Here is a 23,331-nt window from a genome sequence, read left to right as displayed (position 1 = left end):
TTAACTGTTAATATTAATAATATAAACTATAATTTATATAAAGACGGCAATCAAAAACAGAAGTGACGCTGCTCAGTAGCGTCCCGCCCCATCTGGGGTCAGCTGACTGGTAGAAACTCGGTCAGGTGGTGTCAAAACCACCCGAAGAAGGAACTAAAGGGTACTTAGGAAAGTTATTGGTTAGCTTTATTGTGTTTATTTTTACCGCATTATTCGCTAGATTAATAATACAAATTTTAGATCATCAGCAATGGCGCTCAGCGATGCCGATGTCCAGAAACAGGTAATGTTAATCCAACATTTGTTATGTCAGCTTGGTGAGCTAACTTCTGCTAACTGTGTTGAACCATCTGTGATTAAGTTAACTATTCAGCGTCTTGCTCACCAAAGTAGTTCTAACTTGGACATCGCACCTTGTGCTTTTGTATGCCCACGATATGACAACATGATTGTACGAAAACTGAAAACCAATTGAAGTTAAAAAAGCTAATGTGCTAAAGGTGGTACTCCTACAAGAATTACTTGTACTTCAATGTATTCATTGATCTTGGTGTCACTTACTTGCAATATAAACACTGTTGTGCCGCAAAATTTACTTATATACATATTCATAAAACTTGAGGTTCGTCGAAACTCTGTTTTTATGAGCGTGCAATGAGTTTATTATTCACTAACATTGCATAACTTTTGGCAGATCAAGCATATGATGGCCTTTATTGAACAGGAGGCCAATGAGAAAGCAGAAGAAATTGATGCAAAGGTATATTCAGATGCTTATACTCAATGTTTTATCAAGAATATTTTCAGGCTAAGTGATCAACATAACATGCTATCCCTGTTCCCAATGATTTCAGGCGGAGGAAGAGTTCAACATAGAGAAAGGTCGTTTAGTGCAGACACAAAGGGTGAAAATCATGGAATTCTATGAGAAAAAGGAAAAGCAGATTGAACAGCACAAGAAAATGTAAGATGTAGGTGTTTTACAGGATATAGAGAACAGAAAATGGGACTCAATTGGTTTTTATGCTAAATTTTGGTTGGCAAATATGTAGGCTGAAAAGATCTATTGATATAACATATCAATAGATACATATATACATACTATATCAATATAAAGGCTTATATTAATATGTTAAAACGGCATACTGTTTTGTTTCGCTATAATGTGAATTGCCTTCTGAAATAATGTGTACAATACATTATGATATATGCAATACTCAAGTACAGTTTGACTAAAATACAATAAAAAATAACTTTATTGCAACCTCCTTGAACGGGAATTAAACAACAAGTACAACTACCCTTGCAGTCCTTTAAATCCTGCTTGCTTTGGAGTGGGTGCAGTGTGTTTGACCAATGCTAATAATTTGTATTCACGCAAATGGTAATTGTTTCCTGGTGGATAACAGCCAGATGTCCAATCTGCTGAACCAGTCGCGGCTGAAGGTGCTCAAGGCTCGGGATGACATGATCGTGGTCAGTGGTCACCCTCTCCGCCACACCAGAAGTACCGGGCTACACTCGCATAGGAAACATTTTTCTTTACCAGAACTACACATTTTAAATATTATTTTTTCAAAATACCCATATTTGTATCCTCAGGTTTGATGTATTGAATGTTACTATGCACACCTCAGACCTAAGATTTGCATTTGGGTGTCGCATATTTTGTGTTTTGTTTGCTGTATATGCCATGAATATGTGTTCTCCAGCCTGTGGCAAAGTCTGACACTTTCCTGCCTGCAGGTGGAGCTAATGCACATGACTGAAACAGGCTTATCATGTCATCCATTCTTACAGCTATTCTCCTGTCTGTTGTTTAGAGGAATACATAGTGGATGGATGTATGTAGTATTTGGTTGGCTGAAAGGTTAAATGGTTTCATTTTATGTTGAGTTTCTCTAACCGCTGTTGACAATCAGTGCTTTGACAACTGGTGTCTCACACATTCAGGCTGACTAACAGCGTAGTGACCTATGCGATGCCATACCACACACAGGTTCATTCCATGGAGCGTAGCCAGTCAGTATAATTGTTGATTAATTGCAGGATTTGTTGAACGAGGCCCGCCAGAGACTTGGAGATATTTCCCAAGACCCTGCCAGATACTCTGCGTTGTTGGAGGGTTTGATCTTGCAGGTAAATTGCCCTGTCTGCCTTTCCATGCTAAACTTCTATGTGGGGTTACAACAGTATGTGTTATAGTGGAAGATGCTGTAGATTGGCTGATATTAATGAAAGACCAGTGTTATAATAAAAAATGCTTTCCAATATCATAGATATTGATATTGGATTTATAAGAAGTGTGTGTGTGTGTGTGCGTGTAATATATATTTCCAAACATTAGAGATTCATTACAGCGTGAAAGCCTTATCTTTTTCGTGAAAGTCTTAACTTTTTACTGCATGTGTGCAACACCTTTTCCAGGGCTTCTATCAGTTACTAGAGCCTAAAGTGACGGTCCGATGCCGACAACAGGACGTAGAGATGGTACAGGTGAGAGGGTAAATAATCTGGTGCTAACCAACTGGGATGCAGTACTGTTTAAAGAAGACACTTACAGTTCTATGACTTCAACAGGCTGCCATTGACAAAGACATAATCGTTTATAAAGACACGGTGAAGAGCAACATTGTCGTCAGAATCGACCAGAACCGATTTCTTGCATCGGACATGTAAGTCCACACAGAGGAATCCCACTGTAGTGAATCAGTTAGCAAACATAGCAGCCCAATTCATAGACCCGACTTAAGACTGATGTTTGCTTATTTTGTTCTCTCTGTGTGTGTGTGTGTGTGTGTGTGTGTGTGTGTGTGTGTGTGTGTGTGTGTGTGTGTGTGTGTGTGTGTGTGTGTGTGTGTGTGTGTGTGTGTCAGCTGCGGAGGTGTGGAAGTGTACAATGACAACGGAAAGATCAAGGTGGCAAACACTCTGGAGAGCAGGCTGGACCTCATGGCCCAACAGGTAGAGCTGTTCACCACAGTAATGTATAACATACCATAACCAGTGAACCTCTGGTGTGTAGCTGTGTTTAATCACTGTAATGTATAACATACCATAACCAGTGAACCTCTGGCGTGTAGCTGTGTTTAATCACTGTAATGTATAACATACCATAACCAGTGAAACTCTGGCGTGTAGCTGTGTTTAACCACTGTAATGTATAACATACCATAACCAGTGAAACTCTGGCATGTAGCTGTGTTTAACCACTGTAATGTATAACATACCATAACCAGTGAACCTCTGGCTTGTTGCCCTTTTTACAGATGATGCCTGAAGTCAGAAAATCACTGTTCGGTCCTAACCCTAACCGTAAATTCCTGGACTAAATGGATACACTAGTAGTGGGAGGAGATGAGGAGGCTGTAACTGTGTGAAAAGTTGCCATTGTTGGTCAGGAGCCCCCATTAAACTCACTGCAGTGCTAAGGCTGGATATTCAGGTATCTCTTGTGTGCCATTGACATTGTTTTGTATTGAATAGATTTGTGCCCCAGAAGTGTCCTTATGAAATGAGTGTTTTGGTGAATGTCAATGCATATGGTCCTCTTGAATACAAATGTATTTGACCAAAGTGGTCAAGCACTTGATATGTATGCCAAAATAATAAATAATTTACAACTGAACATGAATTGACAAGATCTATTTTATTTACAACCTGTAAACGACACATTCATCTAAATGTGAACTATATTGTCTAAACTATTATCTATTATAGGTACTTTAGCCTCATTAGAAAGGTAGAAAAAAAGATTTTAGTTCCACCTAGTGGATTTATGTAGACCAATAACAATTGCCAGGAAAATAAGCCATAATGCTAGGTGGGCTGTCAAATGTCATTGTCCTTGAAAAACTTGAACAAAATCTACAAATCAATTCCATTCCTGGGTTAGGTTTTCATTTCCAGCCCTTTCTCGCTCGCCCTCCGAACCCAGCAAGTCTCATTACCCCGCTGATGGAGTTGAGGTCTGAGTGAGCTGAAATACTTGTTGAGAGAAATTACAGTTGCAGAGTATCTCCCTGGACCAGAAGTAAAAGGACGTGGGACTGTTGGCCCATTTCACAAGGGTCTTTAATTTCCGGCAAGTAGATACAACCATGATAGGATATTATATGCAGACGTTTAATTTGGGCTAGAGACTTTCAGCTAAGATAAGGCTTCATTGCATATATTACTGTTCTATAAATTCTTCAGGTAAAGTACTTGGCGTAAAATATATATAAAAACAAAAAAGAGTAATACTGAGCAATAAATCCAGCATGGCTTGAAGTTCTTCGGACCTCCAGAAGAGGAAGTTAAGGCCACGAGAGAGTGGCCCAGCACTCTAACCTGAGGCCTACAGACCGTAAGAAGCATGTGGGGATGTACAGGACGCACACCAGGCTTAAAGCATTATCAGCAGATTATCCAAAGACTTTGAAGTCACGGGCAGGCGTCGCCTCTCCATTGAGGAGAGCCAAGATTACAACTTTAAACTTGCGGCTGTGGGGGAGTAATGCATGATGGGGGCGGAAGTAGGCTAAGCCCCTTCGTTAGGCAAAGAAACGTTTGAGGCGATTGCTATTCGGACTTCAGCCGTACTCTCCAATCGGCATATACAAACCTAAGAAAACATCGGATTTTCATTACATGCAAACAAGGAAGTGGTCAATTACATTCAGGCATTCAGTCAGACTGAATTATCTCTGAGGGGAAATACCAGCCCTAGATATTACCCTGGAAGTACCCGGGACGACTAGGGAAATAACTACCCGTTTATCCACGCACACAAGAACCTGGCGGACCTTTGAAACCTTGTTAAACATTAAAGAGTGGACCATTGGTCTACATATTAGTCAGTCAAGAGATGTCCTCCTGTTATCTCTCATTTCCCATTTTGGGTAGCTACCTGTCCATCGTGTGCATCCACCGCTCACTGCTGTTTATTCACAACGTGTAAGTAATAACATTTAGTGGAAGAGGAATGCCATGGCCCTTGCAAAAGGGCTTTAGACGCCCAGCGACTCCAGCACCGCCTCGCCAACACCAAGGAAGTATATGCCCTGTGCGATGCCGAAGAGAGGGGCGATGACCAGCGCACGGCACGTCGCCCCCTTCAGGAACGCAGAGGGGCCCTCACGGCTGATGATGCGTCTGTACAACACACGGGGAGGAGGTGGACAGTCAGGAGGCAAAGATACACACGACACAACGTAGAGGGCCACAGCATTATGTGTTGTCCTCACCTTATACAATCAAGGATCCCTCTGTAGCTGTCCTCACCCTCTCCCTTCTGCAAGGTCTGCAGACGAGTCTTTATGACTAGAGCAACATGGAAAACCACATGTCACTTCAATCAGGTGGGAGTATGGAGATTAGACCAAAACCCATTGTAGCAGGGTTTGAGGCTAGCAGTGGCAAGAGGACATTCCTATCCCTCTTTATGTCTCTCCCTTTTTGTACTTACCATCCAATGGCGTCACGGCTACAGCTGCCACTGACCCCGCAATGCAACCTGACAGGAACGACTGCAAGAAGGGCGCTCGCTCGTTCCCATTACCCTGGCAACTAGCGCCCACCCCTCTTGGGCCCAGCGCATTTAGGTTGGCGAACAGCGGGAAGTAGATCATGGAGAAAGGGACATCCCTGGAAGCACACGAACGTGAGGCAAAGTCAGTTGGAAGGGAACGAAGCAGGCCCAGAGAAAAATGTGAAGCCGTCGAGGAAGAAGAGGGCAACAGATGAATCGCTGAGGTTTATTGGGAGAGAGAGAAAGTGCAGCATGCTTCAGGCAACAGACATAGCTGCAGGGAATCTATTGATTCATTAGTACTGATAAACAAAGTCCCATTGCTGGCATGACAAAGGTTATACAATCCTCAATGAATAAGTTAAAATGAAGTTCAATCCGAACAAACCAAATTTGGCCCACAGAAAGTATATTGTTGACTTTGTCCAGTTTATGTTTTATTTTTGTTAGTTCTCAGTAGAATGCGTTGAGCATATGGAGAACGGTTGAGTATTATTTTCAGTTTAAAGAAGAAAGGAGGACAGGCAGACAGACAGGCAGCAGGTGAGGAGGCAGACAGACAGGCAGCAGGAGAGGAGGCAGACAGGCAGGCAGGCAGCAGGCGGGCAGGCAGACCTGAATAGTGTGGCCCAGGCACCTCTGTAGAGGCCGGCGAGCCCTTGGGTCCTCAGCAGGTCCAGGGTGATGCTGGTGGCAGAGGTCCGAAAGGCAGGCCGGGCAGGGGGGGCAGCCACCAGCGATGGGCCAGGGGCCCCGGCCTGGGCCGGAGTAGGGGCCGGCCTCTGGGCAGCTAAAGAACACATCAGATGCTAGTCATGTGCTCGCTCACCCATTGCACTTAAATGTGGCCAGAGATGTAAAGATTTCAGTTTGTCACCTCTTTTTAAATAGAGGAAAACAATTAGGAGCCATGATCTTCTGATTACCCTCTCAATTCTTATTCTTTCCAAGTATTTTGACATATCTGAGCTTTTACACACACGTGAGATTGCAATTCACTGGAAATATATGTGTTCGGAATGCCAGGCTTACCCAGCCTTCCTGCGTCCTGCAGCTGGATTTTAAGCATTTCCATGGGCGTGGTGACGACAACCTGGCAGGTCCCAGCCCCACACCCAGCCAACATCTCCCCCCATAGAGGAAGCCTCCTGGGGAGGGACGAAATATACAGATATAGTAGACTCAATATATTGAATACTAACAACTTTTGAGGCATATATGGTCGGGATAAACATAGAAATTACGTTAGATTGAAATACATTTTTAAATTGACAATTCGGCCAATTGGCATGAGTTGAACTGCATGTGTATGTGATTTTGTAAAGCTTGGGGACCAAAGAAGAACTACCCGTCCTTCGAGAGCTTCTGTCTGAAGATGTCATTGGCTGCCAATTTGATGGCTTTTTCTGGAGTGACAAGGGTGAGATTCACTGCAGCGCCTGTAGTGGATCATCACAAAGGATTGAAGTGACATGCGCGGCAGCTTGCACTAAGACACATGATCACAACACCCAACAACACGGCAACATATGGTTTGCCAGCCTGGGAAGCTAGGGTCAATGTAAACTAGTGGCTATAAAAAGACCCAAGCCCGGAAGAAGAAGGGACAAGTTTAGGTGGACACAGTAATTATAAAGGATGGGGCTTGTTGATGTGAGGATCATGGAATGGAAACAAATACCTCGATAACATCCGAAATAGCCTTCTGACCGCACGGTCTTAGCCAAGCAATCCAGCCTTCAAAACACAAGAAAAGGGTTGTTGTTGTTTTTATAAATAGCCATATTCTGAGCCTGGTGTATAAGACAAATTAGACATAGCAATTTAAACTTTTGGAAAAAATATGCAAGCTACACTGATTGTTAATAAAAGCTTTGTGTGATATAAAATATTGTGATATTAGCTGTGATAACAACTTTAATACTAAGGAGGATATTAAATTAATATGTCTTATCACTAGTGTAGAAAAAATATACAGATAAAACATAACTGTATGAAATACCTAGGTGGTTTATACAAAGACTACTATATTTTGAAAGGGTTTGTATGGGTTAGCTGCCCCATCTTTCAAGGTTAATCGATGGAGGGCACATAATTGAAACGTTTTTAGAGTACTGTTACTACAAAAACCACACACGCTTTTTTGTTTGCGTAGAAAAGGACCAAGCAAGAGGCATCCGGTGATCCTCTGGTAGGATAAGCCCTAATCAAATATCTCCTAAGTACCTAACGGGGGGTTTCCAACACCCTATACTTTACATACACATCATTCATGTGATATGATTTAATTGGGAGCCCAACTCACAATCCTTTGTAGACTTGGGCACCCTGCTGGTTCTGGAGGCGTGTTTTGGCCAGGTCAATCGGAAACACACAAGTCACACCAACAAGCCCGGCAACGCCCCCATTAATCAGCTTAGCAGGGAGGCTGTAAGAATACCAACATACAGACACACACAAACACAACCACATGGATACATGCAAAACAATGCACCTGCTGTGGAACACGGTATGCAAATGTTGAGGACATTGGCCATGGATTAATAAAACAACATCAACGAAGACACAAAGGTTCATACCACACATGTAAACAAACACACAACCAAAGAAACAAACTAATTTGATGACTTGTTCTACGGCTTCATTACGAAGGACTTGGACCTCACCTGACTCTCTTCTCGGCCATCCTGGCTTGGGCTGGGCTCTGTTCCTCTTCTCTTGTCTGAACCGTTACTTCCTTCCTTTTCCTCACCCGCCTTTCCTGATTCCTTTGGGTTGGCACGCGGCCTAAGGTGATACTGCCCCTGATTAGAGTCAAATCCTGGGCTGCTCTCTCAGCATGTAGCACGCCACGAATGTCGCTCACTGCACTTTTGATGTAACACAAGTTAGGCTGGGCAGGCTCCTTCCTGGAGTGGCACTGATGTCCCTTTTTCCGTTGAGATGTGGTTCCAACCTCTAATGATAGACATGTGTATTCCACCCAGCCTTTCTGCTCTGCTGTGTCTCACGCCAAATCCCGGTCCCTCGGCAGCTGCCTGAAAAGACAGTATCTGTTAATACACATGAAAGATGATCCTATTCAACCCAAGGGATAGAGTTAACAAAGGCATTGTGTGGGCAAGGTTAGTGGGTTAGAGGGGGTTGTACCTTCCACAGATTGACTGAATAGAAGTTTGCACTCTCTGTTTGACCGCTCATTTGAAAAATCGATCATGAATATCAGCCTAAACATCCAACATGCTTATTCATAAACTAATGAAAAGTAGAATATTTTAAGAGTGCCACACTGAAGCCAAACATTCTTAAATCTCTCTAATCTGCCCACTAAATGGATAAGTCCATTTGATCTACCGAACAGGGGAGTAACTGAAAGATGACAGGGTCACCGCTTTTATTTTACACCGTTTGAATTCCACCATTTACAAAATAACTGAAAGAGCTATTTTAAATAAAGAAGTTTTACAAGACCCTATTTTCTTTTGGTTCATGCTGAGCCCCCCGTAGCTTGTGGTCTACCTCAAGGAGAATGCTTTAAATGATAACAATGTCGTGCAACCCTGTTGTGAAATCAGAACACTCAGAGTCTATGCACGTCCCGCATTCTTTTCCATTCTTTCTCACTCCTTAGTGCCCAAGGATTAGTAATTAATCCCACTTTTAACCTCTACACCTCATTTCCCCTTTAAACTGTAAACCCTATAGTAAATGTTTTCTCCCTTTCAAAAAGTACAGAAGGAATTACTCACGTTTTACTTACTCCTTCATCTCTTCACAGTTTGGACCACTTCAAGATGACCTTCAATTAGCCTTTTGAAGCTGTCATTTACTACAATTCTTTCATTACTACTATTTCGTCTTCCTTCGACCCACTTGCCTTTTCTCAGTCTTTGTCTTATCCAGGCTGGATCCTGGTCACATTCTGCACATGCCTCTCAGTGAGCCTCTTTCTGGGAAACTTTCTTTCAGCTCAGCTCCTTTCACGCACAAGAAGGCCTGCCAAAAACACAGACAAAACCGTTTCACCCTGAGCCAACGTTGAGGTTGGTTCCCGAACCTCAACTTCCCCCAAACTCAGATAAAACAAACACACACACACACACACACAGCTCCCCATGAGAGACAGTGCAGAAAACCCTTACATTTCTCCCACAGGCTATAGTGGGGCATGGGGGGGGAACTTACCTCTGTGGGTGCATCCTGTAGGCAGGATCAAGCTGTCCACTCTCCTTTCCCTTCAACAATGTGTGCAGCACTGGTAGTCAAGCGAGAGCGATCTGAGCAAGCCAGCCGCCGCTCGGGGGCCGTTGCACAAACAGCAGCATTGTCCTCTCGCCTAAGCTCCTCCCTCTCCCGCTGATTCCCCCCGTTTGACACGGCCCAGCCTCATAGGTCTAGGGCGCTAATACAACTCCACATTAACTCATGCCTGCACCTCAGCCACTGCCGCAGACATGGCCGGTACAAATGTGATGTAGTGTGACTTTTGTTATTTTATTCATCAACTTGCTGAGCCCCAGTGGCATTCTCGTTTGTTATTTATACCCATTCTAAGTAACTGATATTACATAATTCCCTGGAGTACCATACAATACAATATGGTTGAATGGGGTCTTAATGACCCAGTAGAGTCTTTTTGAGATAGAATGACCTTTGTTTTCATTGAGAGTTAATAGAGGCTATTTAAAGAGCAAAGGAGAAAGGTGCATGTGAACACAATGCACTACCTTGCCAATATCTATTAACCAGCATTAGCCAATTGACTCATTGATTCATTCCGGTGGAGGGAAGCACAACTCATCCTGTGTCTCCTCAGCCGTGGCATCCTGGCAGAATATTACAGAATATTTTTCTTACATTTACATTCAGTAATTTAGCAGGTGTTTTTACCCAATGCAGCTTGGATAAAAACAGCATATCATCCAAATCAGAGTAGCAACATCAATATCTCATGCTTCACAAACTGGTCGGGGTCCTACCAGGATGATGAACGCGTGTGTACGCCTTCATCCAGATGGAGGTGTCTGAGTGGCATGCTGCAAACAGTGGTGACTGGTGCCGTCTGGAAAAAAAGAAAAGGCTGGGTAAGATAAATTAACCCCTACTGCAATATCACATGCTTTTGACTTCTGGCATAATAGTAAGCTAAGGAAATAGGGTTGAATCCAAATGTTGGGTCCATCTATGTGTGTATACTGAAGTGAGCATTAATCCTTGCTCTTGTTCATTATCCCCTTCTCATTTGTGAGACAGCTTGGATTACAAATAGTTACATGCCATGCCGTTTTCTTAATTTCCTTTCTTAGAATATCAAAAAGGTCAATTATAGACGACCATTAAGGAAAGCTTTATGAGAAAATAGAATTATATAGACATTGGAGGTTGGAACATGAACATGCTAGAAACCTCACCGCTTTCAGTGGAATTGGGCTCCTAAGCGTCCAGAAATAAAAGTGATGGTTCCACTGTGATGGCTGTGTTTACTACACTGCCCAAGATAAAGGGGAGTGAGGACAACTAGTTAACGTGCTCTTTTTCTGAAAAAGGTGGCCGCAACGGTGAACAACTTTAACTTTGGCTAGGTCATTGGTGGTTTGGTTAGTTAAGAAAGAAACAATGATGAAAACAGTGGCAACAGTGTTTTTGTATTGTTTCTGTTTGGAAAGCGTGACAAATTGCTTGTAATAAAATCATAATGCGACGCTCCGAGGAGGAATAGACTCATGCCCCCGCCCTATCCCAAGACACACAGATGCAGTTTTCAGAGAAGACGTTAGGTGGAGCCCGAGCTTTGCTTATTTATGTTTTTTTACAAAACACATTATATCTTATTTTGCAGTTCAATTTAACGTCAAACACCGGTTCCATTTACATTTTCTAAAGACCTAATTTAATTCTGCAATTGAAGTTGATACATTGAATAGGCTACGTAACATCACTACTCTCACCTTCCTCGGTAATAAGGACACACAAATTGATTAAGAAAAGAGATTTAAACCCGAAATGTTGCTTAATCCTCCAGAAAATCCAAGGAATCGATAAATCTACCTGAACCATATATCCATTAAGAACAGGGATCTTAGGCAAGTTTATTCCCTTAAATGGTCGCTGCACATTCAAGATTGTCATGACAACAAATGCGATCAATTAAATAACAGAAAGGCCTACTTTTAATTTTCATAGCATGATGTACATTGACAATTTTAGAAACCTAGCTTCAAATCAATTCCGTTGCCGTGTACTTAAATATCCAGTCTAAATCACTGTCATACCTAACTTTGTCCCCTTGCGTTCTTATCTGAAGATGGAATGCCTGGCAGATGATACTGTAAATTATCGTTATTGAATACAGAGAGGGTGGGACTTCAGTGTCACGGGTTTAACGGAGGAGAGACATTATAGGGATATATCGGGATCCGTTATCTGTTTTGATATTGCGTCTTAAATGTTTGGAATAAAGACATACACATGCTGCTTGTCAATGTGGTTCTCTATGCCATGTTCTTCTTTTTCTAGCTCCAGGGACTATACGTACGCAACCCATAACATGCAAGCGACCGGAAATTGAGTGGCAGGCCGGAAACACTATAATTCAGGATCCTCTCTCGGACTACCTCGCACGTACGCGTAGCGCCTCCCCCATCTGTTCAGCTCCTCAGAAATTGTGATTGAAACAGATTGTAGCGCTCCACGGTCGCAATGGCAACTGCCTGGATGGATCGTCAACAGCAACTTTCGTCCTATATATGAGATACGTTTGACGTGGCGGGGAATTAATGACCAATCGAAGAACACCTATTCTAATGTGATGAACAAAGTTTGACATTTTCCAGTACGAAAATGTCCCAGGGATGTACAATTTCTGTAGAAGAGATCCAGTCCTGGTGGGAAGTACCCGCCATAGCGCACTTCTGTTCGTTGTTCAGGACAGCGTTCAACCTTCCAGACTTTGAAATAGAGGTAAACAAGATGCGGAACCGCCATAACAACCAGTATCGTGTTTAATTGTTGCAATAAAAAGCTATTTTAAGTCAGCTTTCTTGATTTCGCAGTGCGTCCGCGTTGTTTTGCATAACGTAACTCCCTAGCTTACTGGCTGGTTAGCTGAATTTGTTCTCTGAACTTCTCTACGAGTTTGTGTCGCTAAAACAATCCGGTTAGGTAACGTGTTAGCCAACTAGTTAGCACAGCTACTTGTACTTAATGTATTGGCTGTTTTATCATCTCTGGTTAAATGTAAACATTGTAGCAGGTCGAATATGGCTCTCGACTCGGCACTAGTTCTGGGTTCGACGCTCTTTGCCCGACGACGCTCGTCTATTATTCACTTTATTATGAGATGCAGTGCTGTGGAACCATGTGCGACCCATTTGTTTTCATGGGGGAGAGGCATAACATTGCGCTCTTGTTTATATCACTGTTCGACCCTAGTTCTTGAAATGTTTGGTCTTAATTTAACAGTCACTAAACTGAAACACTATTCCTACATTTTTATTTCAAGAATGCAGGCAATTCCAATGTGTATAGGGAGTGCATAATTATTTTACTGTATTTGGTGCAATATGATTCTATACGATCTCAATAATATATTCGAACAGCAATACAAAGTAACTGGTGAGCCCATGGCCAAAAGGTTCGATACTTTGTTTTTCGATTAAAAGTTCGAGTTGATTGTCTTTCAGTTGAAAGCCATCTGGCTTGGGATGCCGTGGGGACGCAGATGCCTCCCCAGTCATTGTTTTCTTATCCTGTCCCGTTCTAGCGTAAAGGACCACTGGTAAATCGCGTACCTTAACTGGATGAACAAAATATAACATGCGTATCATGTATATTTTCCAACCGTGACATAATAGTATACGTGTGCCATTGTTTGTAGATGTATATGCATCGTGATCTCAGGATAGGTGCTCTTTTACATTATGGTGATTGACTGTTATAAAGTGCATCTTTTGGTGTTTTATATTAACTCACGGGCCAAATTACAGCTTAATATATAGCCTAATTTGTCGAGAAATGATCGCATTACAATAATTGTGTACGGTCAACATCACGCATCAACGATCCCCATCACTCATTCACCCCCACCCCCGCGGGAGAGACACACGCAGGCAACGCTTTGTTATTGGATGGGTGTGTGTGGGGGGGGGGGGGGGGGAGACTAGCAGATGGCGATCGCATTGAGCCTAGTTTACATGAAAGTTCAGGGTTTTATGTACTGTTGCATTTTGTGGGATAAAGACTTGAGTTAATATGACAATTTTTACTGAAATAACATCTATCTATCTATCTATCTATCTATCTATCTATCTATCTATCTATCTATCTATCTATCTATCTATCTATCTATCTATCTATCTATCTCAATTTGATTTAACTTTTAGAAAATGGGCAATTTGTGCGTGATATTAAGGCCACTTTTTTGTTTGGATTCTGCGCTTACAGGAACAGATCCTGTAACAAAGTGACTCATCAGCTTCTTTAGAGAAATGTTTGAATGGCTTCCTGGTTCCTGGACCAAAGCCTATACTATGTCCTTCTGTGCTCCTTGATTTGTTTACAGATGAGACCTTATACATGTGCCAATTTCCATTGCACTGGTATACAAAAGATTCAAGGGCAAACTAGTCTCTGTAAAGTAAGTGAAATCACTTTCTGAGTGCACACTTTCTGAGTGAAGGTCGTCATTCTGGTTTTGAGTTGTTCTGCATACCAGAACAGGCAAGACAAGCTTTCTAGGCCGCTGTCAGTCATCCTTGGTTCAGTAATAGTCCGAATGACGTTTGCCCTCTTGTTAATTGGTTAGGGAGACGAAAGGAATTTGTCATCCTAACCAAATTTGTCAACAGATGATTGAAATCATATTGTATATCGGTTGAAGGATACCGTTTCTTCATCTGTGTCTACTCGTTTTTGTTAGCAGATTCCATGATTACCCATTTGATATGGACTCCATGTAGCCTTAACTCCATGGCTTGATAACGCAAAAATTGGGTGCACAGGATTTGGGAAAATGGCCGGAAATGGTGTGGTGATGGTGGGGATCAGTTGAGTCCAATATGTAATATTGACATGTCCATCACATTTCGTGAGTCCAACATTGTGGACACACTGGCTGCTCTCCCAGTGGGATAAGATTTATACTTTTGATCAACAGCACGGCTCATAACTCTGTAGCCAGTACAGAACCATTTGCCAATGTCCTTTACCATAGATGATGGTAATGATACAGATTGATTCAAGTTGGGTCACTAAACCATTTAAGGTTGCCTGTAGGTATTTGAAGGCATACAAATGCATATATACAAATGGTCATGAAGATCGCTGAACACGGCAGCTTTGAAAGGGAGGGAACGATCCGCTGGGCAGAATCCACTATTGATGGTCCCAGTACTGCCAGATATGCCCCCCTTTTCTTTTTATGAACGCAGCTTTTGAAAGCAATACCTTTTACCGCTCCCAGGCTGGATATTAACAAACTTAGTGATGCCATTTCCGTGGTGCCATTGGCCATCTTTTCTTTCTGTGGAGAGTCAGGAGACTTTGCCTTTTACACTCCTCACCTTAGCCAGCCATACAAAACAGCCCTTCCTGTTTTGACTCACTCCATTCACTGTAGTTTGGTGAGGCGCGGAAACCAAGAGGAGGTGTATTTGTATAAAGTGTCTGTCTGAAGCGGCATTGGGATAAATAGACATTGCAAATGACAGAGGTTACTGTGGCAGTTGTTGTTGTACCTTTCCCAATACCGCCCTAATTCAGGCTAAACTAGCTGTTGTAACTTGAATTGATTAAAGGTATATTTTAATAAATGTATCTTATTTCTATTTATCCTTTTTTTTGGATTGTTATTGTGTTACTCATGATCCAGCAAACTGTTTTACATCTGCTAGCACAGCTCCATCTGTGTATCTCTCTCTTTCATCCCCCTCCCTGCCAGCTCTCTGGGCCTGTTCTCACCATTATGGACCCGCCGTCCCTCTCCTCCAGCCTCCCTCTCCTCCAGTGCCACTGCTACCATCCCTAGCCCCCTGTCTCTGGCCCTCTACCCCTTCCATGGTCCCCAGCACCCTCTGTCTCTCTCCCTCTCTCACCCCCAGCCCCAGCACTGGCATCACCATGACTAAACCCCAGATGGTACTCTTTCTTTCCCTCCCCCTGGAGGGTGAAGCTCTCTGCTTTCTTTCTGGGCGCTGCAGCTCTTCTGGGTGGGGGAGCTCTATTCTCTCTGTAGCCCCCAGTGAGATTGTAAAAAGGAGATTTAGTCCTATTAGATTTGGCCAATAAGCAAGAGATGGCTGCCGTTGTTTTCTTGTCTACGAAGCCAGTGGATTAAATCGCGTGAGCATGTGGGTGTGTTTGGGAGAGTGGTTTGGGTTGGGGTCCAATGTTTATAAATGTTGCTGTGTGTGTGTGTGTGTGTGTGTGTGTGTGTGTGTGTGTGTGTGTGTGTGTGTGTGTGTGTGTGTGTGTGTGTGTGTGTGTGTGTGTGTGTGTGTGTGTGTGTGTGTGTGTGTGTGTGTGTGTGTGTGTGAGCTCTCTAGAAAACATACAGGCTTTTTGGTATGTTGCTGTACTATGCATGTCTGTGTCAGCGGGCATCAGCTGCACTGTGGACTGGAGACGGGTCAGCGACTCATGTTTGAGCCAGTGTGAGCAGCAGCCCCACCAAGGGATCAGTGTTTAGAGGCTTTCATCCTGAATATCTTTAGCTTTTAACCCCGGCCTGCTCAGCTCCTTTGTCAGGCCCCAGGCAACTAGAATGGAGCACCCAACTCTCCAACACACTCACTCACAAGGGAGTACACTTGTCAACAATGAGCCTTTCATCAAGCCTTGTTTGTTCTATCCCGCTATCTCGGCTTGATTCTTCCCTGCCAGGTTTCTTCGCCCCTCGAATGTTCACCATTCAATCGCGCCTTACGTTCCGCTCTCCCTGAATGCCCCTCCTTTTCTCTTCCTCTCCCTCTCTCCCACCTGCTGACACATCCCCAGATCATCCTCTCTTTCTGGTGTGCACAACAACCCCCTGACACTTTCTTTCTCTGGTCAGCGAATGGATGAACCACTGGCAGCCGTTTTACTCTACGCAGTATCACGTTCCCAGCTTGATGATGCTACATACACAGGAATCCTTGAGCCTTCCTGACGCCACCCACCCACTCATGTCTCTGACTCTCAGGACAGCCAAGCACACTGCATTGTCAGAGGGCCGGCTCCCCACCCCCAGTTGTGATTGACAAGTGAGGGTAGCTGGATTTGGATCAGATGATTTTGTGTGTGTGTGTGTGTGTGTGTGTGTGTGTGTGTGTGTGTGTGTGTGTGTGTGTGTGTGTGTGTGTGTGTGTGTGTGTGTGTGTGTGTGTGTGTGTGTGTGTGTGTGTGTGTGTGTGTGTGTGTGTGTGTGTGTGTGGGAGAAGGTGGGGTGTTGGTGGTAGCGACGACTGCGGGGAGGGGGGGGTATAGGCACATACACCAAGAGTTTTTTCAGCGATTTCCATTGTCAGAGCTCCCCATGACTCCCCCTCTCTGTCTCCAGTCTGTGGCAGCCCTCCCTCCAGGGCTGCTCCCCTCAATCCACTCCTTCCATCCCCCCCTTCCCCGGGACTGGGAGGCCTACCTTCTCGAATGTTTTAATGGGTCTTGTTGTTGAGGTAGATGACAAGGAAGGCATGTGTGAGCTTAACATTGTCTCGTCCTGGCCTACCAGGTGCCCTTAGTACATGTGCATTATTGTATTGTGGTTCAGAGCTTCATAAGAAGAGAGGAAGTAAAGTGCAATGAACTTCCCATCATGCTATGAAATGCAGTATACTAGAGTTGTTCTTGCTTAGAAGGCAATTGATGCTGCCTGATCATGTGCAGCGGTGTGTAAAATGCCTGCACCGTTAATGTAAGAGTGCTGTGAAGCAATTTCCATCAGACAAGTATTCACCTGGGAGTGCAATCTTTTAGATGTCTGCCGTTATTGGTTGTATTTGCGCGTATTTTCGAATTGTTACTTAGTTTGGGGATTTTATTGATGTGTGTACATCGGCAACATCAACTCTGGTTCCAATAGAAGACCATGCAGAGAAGTTGGACCATGAAATGTGATTTCCATTGGTCCAACTTTTCAGCGGCAACATGATGTTGCAGATAACTGCAGATCGCAGGCTGAATGGCCTGAGTGGCGGCTCAGTCAGTCAATCACAGGACTAGTTTAGTGACAAGGGGACCAGCTTCTTTGGGGAGCGCTCTTTCTCAGCAGGTGGTGGAGAATGTAATGTGTAATGTGTTTAATCTATTGCCTTGGCTTATGTTAGAGCATTCACTGTCTGCAGTACAGGCTGTCGATTGTTAATGTGGTATTAGTTCCTCAAGTCAATATATTATTATGGCCTGCCCTGCAATATTTCCATTACAACAGTGGTTTGCAGTGGCAAATAGGGCTGGGAACCAAACCTCTATAATTTTTAGGTTCTGGCCATAACACGTTTGTACTACTAGGCCGAAACTGGACTGAAAGTTTTGTTTCTGATGTTTTGTTCTTTAATTGCTCAAACGTGTGGGTCACACACTATGGATGTCTTTTTAAATGTCTGATTTGACTTCTCCCTCTGTTCAGCTGCATCATGCTTCTGCCTCTCTCTGTTCAGCTGCAACATGCTTCTAATTGACTTGTTATTAAGAGAAAAATTGGGTTTTGCATCAGCTGCAAGCAATACAGTTAAAGTTAAGTGGATAAACATTTATAAAAGAGTGAACATTATATTTAGAAAGTAAAATTTAAAAAATATTTTATATTAATGTCTCTATCAAGGGCTCCCCTTTTAAAAGTTTTTCTGTGATTGGTGCAACAATCTAACAGCCTAGTGTTCTGGTTAACATTATCTGATCTTTAAAATCACAATCCAAATCATACACATGACGTTAACTACTCTCAGCAAAGTTTTGGTGAGATTCGGGGTGTCGGATCAATACCAAAAAGGTACTTGTTACGAAATTCATTCATCACACTTATTAACCTTACTAATCTGGGGACATTCTGCACCACGAGAAACATGTCTTAATGCACAGTAGGGCAAAGATTCTTGAGATCTGATATTTATCTGCCAATATAAAGCACTTGGCCTCCATCTGAACCTAGCTCTGCGACTACTGCCCATTTCACCAAAACCGGTGGTGAATATATCTCAAAGAAAAAGTATTATATACTTAGCTGCGATTGTTGCTTGCTATTCTCCTAAAGTAGCCCAAGAGTTAAACAGAATATTTGCTTTGTACTTTTAAGATGTGCTTGTCTCCCAGACAGACATTTTCATTGTGCTGTGTCAGCTGCGTCTTCAAAGTAATATTTTGATGGAAGCAAAACGCTACGATTCTAGGTGCGCTCTATTTATTATGTTCCCATAGTAAGTTTGTTAAATTAGCTAAATATTGGCATAGAAAAAACGATTGAACATTGCCAATTAACGATCCGATCACAAATTGGTAGTTGAATAGATGGAATGACGTCTACACATTTGACCCCGTTTTCTATTCTGATTTGGATGATTCTAAATAATGGGACTATCTATCCAGCTAAATTCAAACATTGCTTTTCAATCTCTGTTACATTGCACTTTAGTGCACATCAATCTGCCATGACAACAGACGAATCCCATGCAAGGCTGTAAACATGACGCATCACACATCAAAGAAAATGGAACTGTTTACTTATTTCCAGAGAGCTTGTTTCAGGTGGCTAGCTAGCTTAAGGTTAGACTATTTAACGCCACAATTTAGCAAAAAGATGGCGGGATGTAATATTCTGGTTACGTATGAGCTCTGAAAATACCTGATAATCTATTCAGTCTGATAGTCAACATTGAATCCGACCTCAACATCTCTTGAACATTGAATACAAATCGTTAGAATCACACTGATAATGGGTTTACTGATTTAATAGGGTTACACTGAAGAACTCTTTTGTGAACCAGTCTATCCAAAAATTAAATGCGGAGCATAATCCAACATTACATTTATGTTGAGAGGCCTTGAATATTATCTTTGTTTGCACTGTCAGGTTAAATGTACGCTTTTGTGCTGTGGTGAAGAAAAATGTTAGACTTGAGAAGGTATTATGGTATGGTGATATCATGGTGGGAAGAAGCACAGCTAACTTATCTGTGTGGTGAGATCCGGTGTGGCTGTCTGCCTCTGCCAACTATGGGGTTTCACATGATTTTGTTGTCCTTCTCCAAGCCCTTTGCACCATCTGCCTAATGTTGATCTCAGCGTCTCAGCCCCAGACCCCTTCCTTCTCCAACCACCTTGCTCTGGGGGGCTATTCCTCTCTCTTCAAGGCAAGCAGGCTAAATGTTAACGATCTGTGTACGGAGGTGCATGTGGGTATGTGTGTGTTTGTGCGTGTGCATTCGCATCTGTTTTGGCAGTGTGGGAAGATGAGAACCTCCGGTTTGTAAGCAGACAGTTAATTCTTAGGAGGAAGCTGATGTTTTTTTTCCTCTTGCCAACCATGTGTGGGGACAGGCGGTGGTGGGGTTGGTCAGGCACCACTGGCCCGGGTGGCCTCTCATCTCCTGTGTTTAATGGTCCTCTCTCATTCAGCTAGCCCATGTAGGCTAAGGCAAAAGGCTCTCAGGTTCACTGTAGAGCTTCCACCAGGAAGGATCGGCCCACTGTCAGTCTCTCAATGGCCCCAGCAACAACCCACATGCCACATACTCTCATAGCCCCACCACCTGTTCCACCTGGTGCTGACATTGGCTGGAAAAAAAGACAGCAGGATTTAAACTGTAATGTTGCTACTAGCCTTTTGGCTGATTTTGGTGTCCGTGTCGTTGCTTATCCACACTGACACGCATCAGAAGTGCCGCTTTAGAGGCAACCAGTTGTCATTCCTGATCGAAGGACCAAATGTCTACCTTGCCTTTGGCTATGGGAGGTCTTAACAGCCGCCTGCAGCATGTCAAAGGAACACCAGATCTTCCTATACTGGTAGAAATGAAGTATGGAAAAAGAATTGTTTACCGACCATCTTAGTCCTCCTTTTACACCAGCTATGAATCTGGGGTTTATTGTTGGTGATCCCTTTGGTAATCAAACACCTACATCCTGAGGAAGCAAGGATGCTTTCCTGTGCTGTGTGTAGTTGAGTGTGCCCATCCATGCACATGTGTTTGTCATGTGGCAGGAGGAGAGGTGTATGTGTGGGGAGAGGGTGGTGTTGTCAGTTGATTACTCCTCGAGGAGTCATGTGTGAAGTGGGACGAGGTGGACAGGGAATAAGAAGACAAACAAAGAAGGGAAAGGGAGGAAGAGAGAGTAGCTGTCTCTCACACAGCAACACCAACAAGCCTCCCATCCCCCCCATTACCATGCAGCCCTTCCACACGTCCTCCAACTGCTGCTCCAGATGGAGCCCAGAGGAGTTGTTAACAGCAGCGCATGGAAAGGGACTCTTGTGAAGCTCTGCAGAGAGGCCAGGCCCCTGATACCACAGTGCTCTGCGTTCTGCAGCAGCTGTGGCATCATAGATACAAGCCGTACCCCCTCCCCCCCCCAATCCTACCACATCCCTTCAGATCCCTGAAGCTTCCCTCCTCCTCACAGCGTCGCTCTGACTCTCACAACGCCCTGTTACCAATGCAGGTGGGCTTCAGCAATACACCATCACCATTACACCATCGCCACTACATCAGTGTGGAGTCGCTTTTATCTTTAAACCTTTTGTTTGTTTATCTATCATTTACCTCTCTTTGTTGCTCATCTAGTGGCTTAAATATACAGGTGTCGGTGGTTCTGTGTTCATGGAATTTAATTCTTATTCCTATTGGTCTTCAATGACCATGGCCCAAATGTCATGGCATGGCCCTATCCAGATGTAAGCCCATGATGTCTGAAACACAATACTTCTCCATAATGAACTCTTGTAATGGGATTTCAATGCCTGGCTCATTATGCTGATAGCTATGGCCAACACTTTTTCAATGTTACCTTTTGTCCTTTAAATTAAACCGGTTGTGGCCCACCATGACCACAATTGTACAGCATATTAAATGAATAGTTGTGTCAACGGCATACAAATGATATGACTTATATACTCTGGAAAGGCATTTGCAGTATGATATTGTCACCTCCATCCCTTGGGGTCCCTGAACGGGGTTTTGCACAGATTTTATTGCTCCAAATGGTGTTGGGCTGCTGGGCACTCGAGGGACCCATAATGGTTGTCTTATACCGTAGGATATACAATCAGAAAAGTCTGTTTTATAAAAATGGAGGTTGTTCCAAGAAGTCTCTGGGGAGTACATCTGTTGTGTATTGCTCTTCGGAGTCCTCATGTTGTCTTGTCTTGCTGTAGGCATCTGTTTTTCTAGGCCAGAAGTAAGCAATTGACATTGAGGCGTAAAGCCGCTCTGACACCTGAGTCCTTAGCTTGACACTGGTACTCTCATGGCCTATCATGATGCCCACACCCTTTCTACTGGACGAAAGTCACAGAGTGTTAATATGGTTGGCATCGCAACCTCTTTATAGTCGGTATGGACTTCCCTTAAGGCTGTGTTAAGTGTTACATGATAACAATATGGCAATGTTTTTTTTGGCTACATTCGTTTTTCCTCAGAATGGCGTACACCGGTTCGGAATGAGGATAAAAATAACTAACTTAATTTGTAGTCAAGTGCAGAAGAACACCATCCTGCAAAGCCTCTGTGGGCTCAGTCTTGTTTAAACGTTTTCTTTACCCAGGGGCAATCCCCACTTGAAACGCAGATCTTTATTTTGAAGATTTATGTACATTTTAAGGAACTATCCAGTACACCATCGGAAAATAATTATCCAAAGCTGGAATGACGTGTTTCATCAGCCCTAGAGGTGATGAATATGGTTGAAGAGTGAATTAGGAATTTAAGGGGGGATACACACCTATTAGGGGTATAATGGTACACAAAAGTCACGGTACGGTACAGGAGGACGGTATGGTTGATAGTTAAGGGGAACATTTTATTTGCTTGTTTGTCAACAACGGAGAATGGCCGTAGATCAGCAGCAATGAAAACCCCAATAGACTTGGTTATGGCTTTTGCATTTCTGAATTCCCAGATAGGGGTTGCTGAAATAGTGTCGTGAGCTGGGTTTGCACAGCTTGCTTTTTTTTCACAGCAACGATGATAGTAACACCTGGATGGTGTCTTTTCAAATGCATGTGCATGTTAAAGTGCTTTCTGTACACAGAGAGCCCTCTCCGTAGCTGGAAAGCCTGTCGGAGACTCTCTCCTTAGCTTACGCGCGTATCCAATATTTTTTATTATCCGTCGACGCAACGGAGACGGCAAGGGCTGTCATTGGTCCTACAAAATCATTTCCAGAATAATTTCTCCAGTTTGACTTTGCACCTTATTTACTTTGTACATTGTTTACTTTGCACATTACGGAACAATAAAACATCAAATAAGATTTGAAAAGCTTTGGAAATGTATTTTTCAAAATTACTGACATGTTTTGTAGTCAACATATAAGATCGATCGGGTGGCGAATTGCATTGCGTATCCAACATCCTGATGGAGAACTGCGAATGCTCGAGGGGTCTCCGTAGTTACGCAGTCGGATTACGGAGTCGGAGTAGTAAAGAGTGGCGAAGTCACGCCCCTTCCGGTAGAGCCCATGGGACCTATGAGATCGAAAAATATGAATGGGTTTCAATGGAGAGAAAGTAATTATTTTCTGGTCCCAGTCTTTATTTATGCCCCGGATTGCACATATGTTGTTTGTGGATTTAAATGATAATTTTTCATGTCAAGAGTTTGACCGTTTATTGTGCAATTGTTCAGTTA

At 43.3% G+C, this 23,331-nt stretch overlaps 3 protein-coding genes across 5 annotated transcripts in view; 2 read left to right on the top strand and 1 right to left on the bottom strand.

The window, feature by feature from the left end:
• The first annotated feature begins 73 nt into the window (after positions 1-73).
• Positions 74-3,647, top strand: atp6v1e1a (ATPase H+ transporting V1 subunit E1a). Its single transcript, XM_056599195.1, has 9 exons — positions 74-283; positions 695-760; positions 855-964; positions 1,410-1,476; positions 2,050-2,139; positions 2,428-2,496; positions 2,581-2,675; positions 2,877-2,964; positions 3,270-3,647. The coding sequence occupies exons 1-9, from the start codon at positions 251-253 to the stop codon at positions 3,330-3,332; spliced, it is 681 nt and encodes a 226-aa protein (XP_056455170.1). The 5' UTR covers positions 74-250; the 3' UTR covers positions 3,333-3,647.
• On the bottom strand, positions 3,620-11,220 carry slc25a18 (solute carrier family 25 member 18). Of its 3 annotated transcripts, XM_056599188.1 has the most exons (12): positions 10,924-11,220; positions 10,492-10,574; positions 9,386-9,508; positions 8,179-8,546; positions 7,818-7,940; positions 7,194-7,249; positions 6,861-6,951; positions 6,545-6,660; positions 6,128-6,302; positions 5,450-5,628; positions 5,229-5,304; positions 3,620-5,136 (listed from the first exon to the last, which is right to left on the bottom strand). In XM_056599188.1, exons 4-12 carry the CDS (start codon positions 8,196-8,198, stop codon positions 4,992-4,994), a joined length of 981 nt encoding a protein of 326 aa, XP_056455163.1. In that variant the 5' UTR covers positions 8,199-8,546; positions 9,386-9,508; positions 10,492-10,574; positions 10,924-11,220; the 3' UTR covers positions 3,620-4,991. The 3 variants fall into 3 exon arrangements, with proteins under 3 accessions (XP_056455163.1, XP_056455162.1, XP_056455164.1); XM_056599187.1 differs by lacking the exons at positions 10,492-10,574; positions 10,924-11,220 and adding an exon at positions 9,698-9,813; XM_056599189.1 differs by lacking the exons at positions 9,386-9,508; positions 10,492-10,574; positions 10,924-11,220 and adding an exon at positions 9,262-9,375 and having other exon boundaries at positions 8,179-8,550.
• Positions 11,221-11,819: 599 nt separating this feature from the next.
• The window catches only part of LOC130389154 (chromatin remodeling regulator CECR2), a 35,369-nt gene continuing 23,857 nt past the window's right edge, over positions 11,820-23,331 (top strand). The window contains exon 1 of the mRNA XM_056598825.1: positions 11,820-12,472. Coding sequence (XP_056454800.1) covers positions 12,353-12,472 — 120 coding nt within the window. The 5' untranslated portion in view covers positions 11,820-12,352. The remainder of the gene's footprint in view (positions 12,473-23,331) is intronic.

Source organism: Gadus chalcogrammus, chromosome 9 (genome assembly GCF_026213295.1).
Source record: "Gadus chalcogrammus isolate NIFS_2021 chromosome 9, NIFS_Gcha_1.0, whole genome shotgun sequence".
Classification (NCBI taxonomy): domain Eukaryota; kingdom Metazoa; phylum Chordata; class Actinopteri; order Gadiformes; family Gadidae; genus Gadus; species Gadus chalcogrammus.
This window is presented reverse-complemented; position numbering and strand designations above follow the sequence as displayed.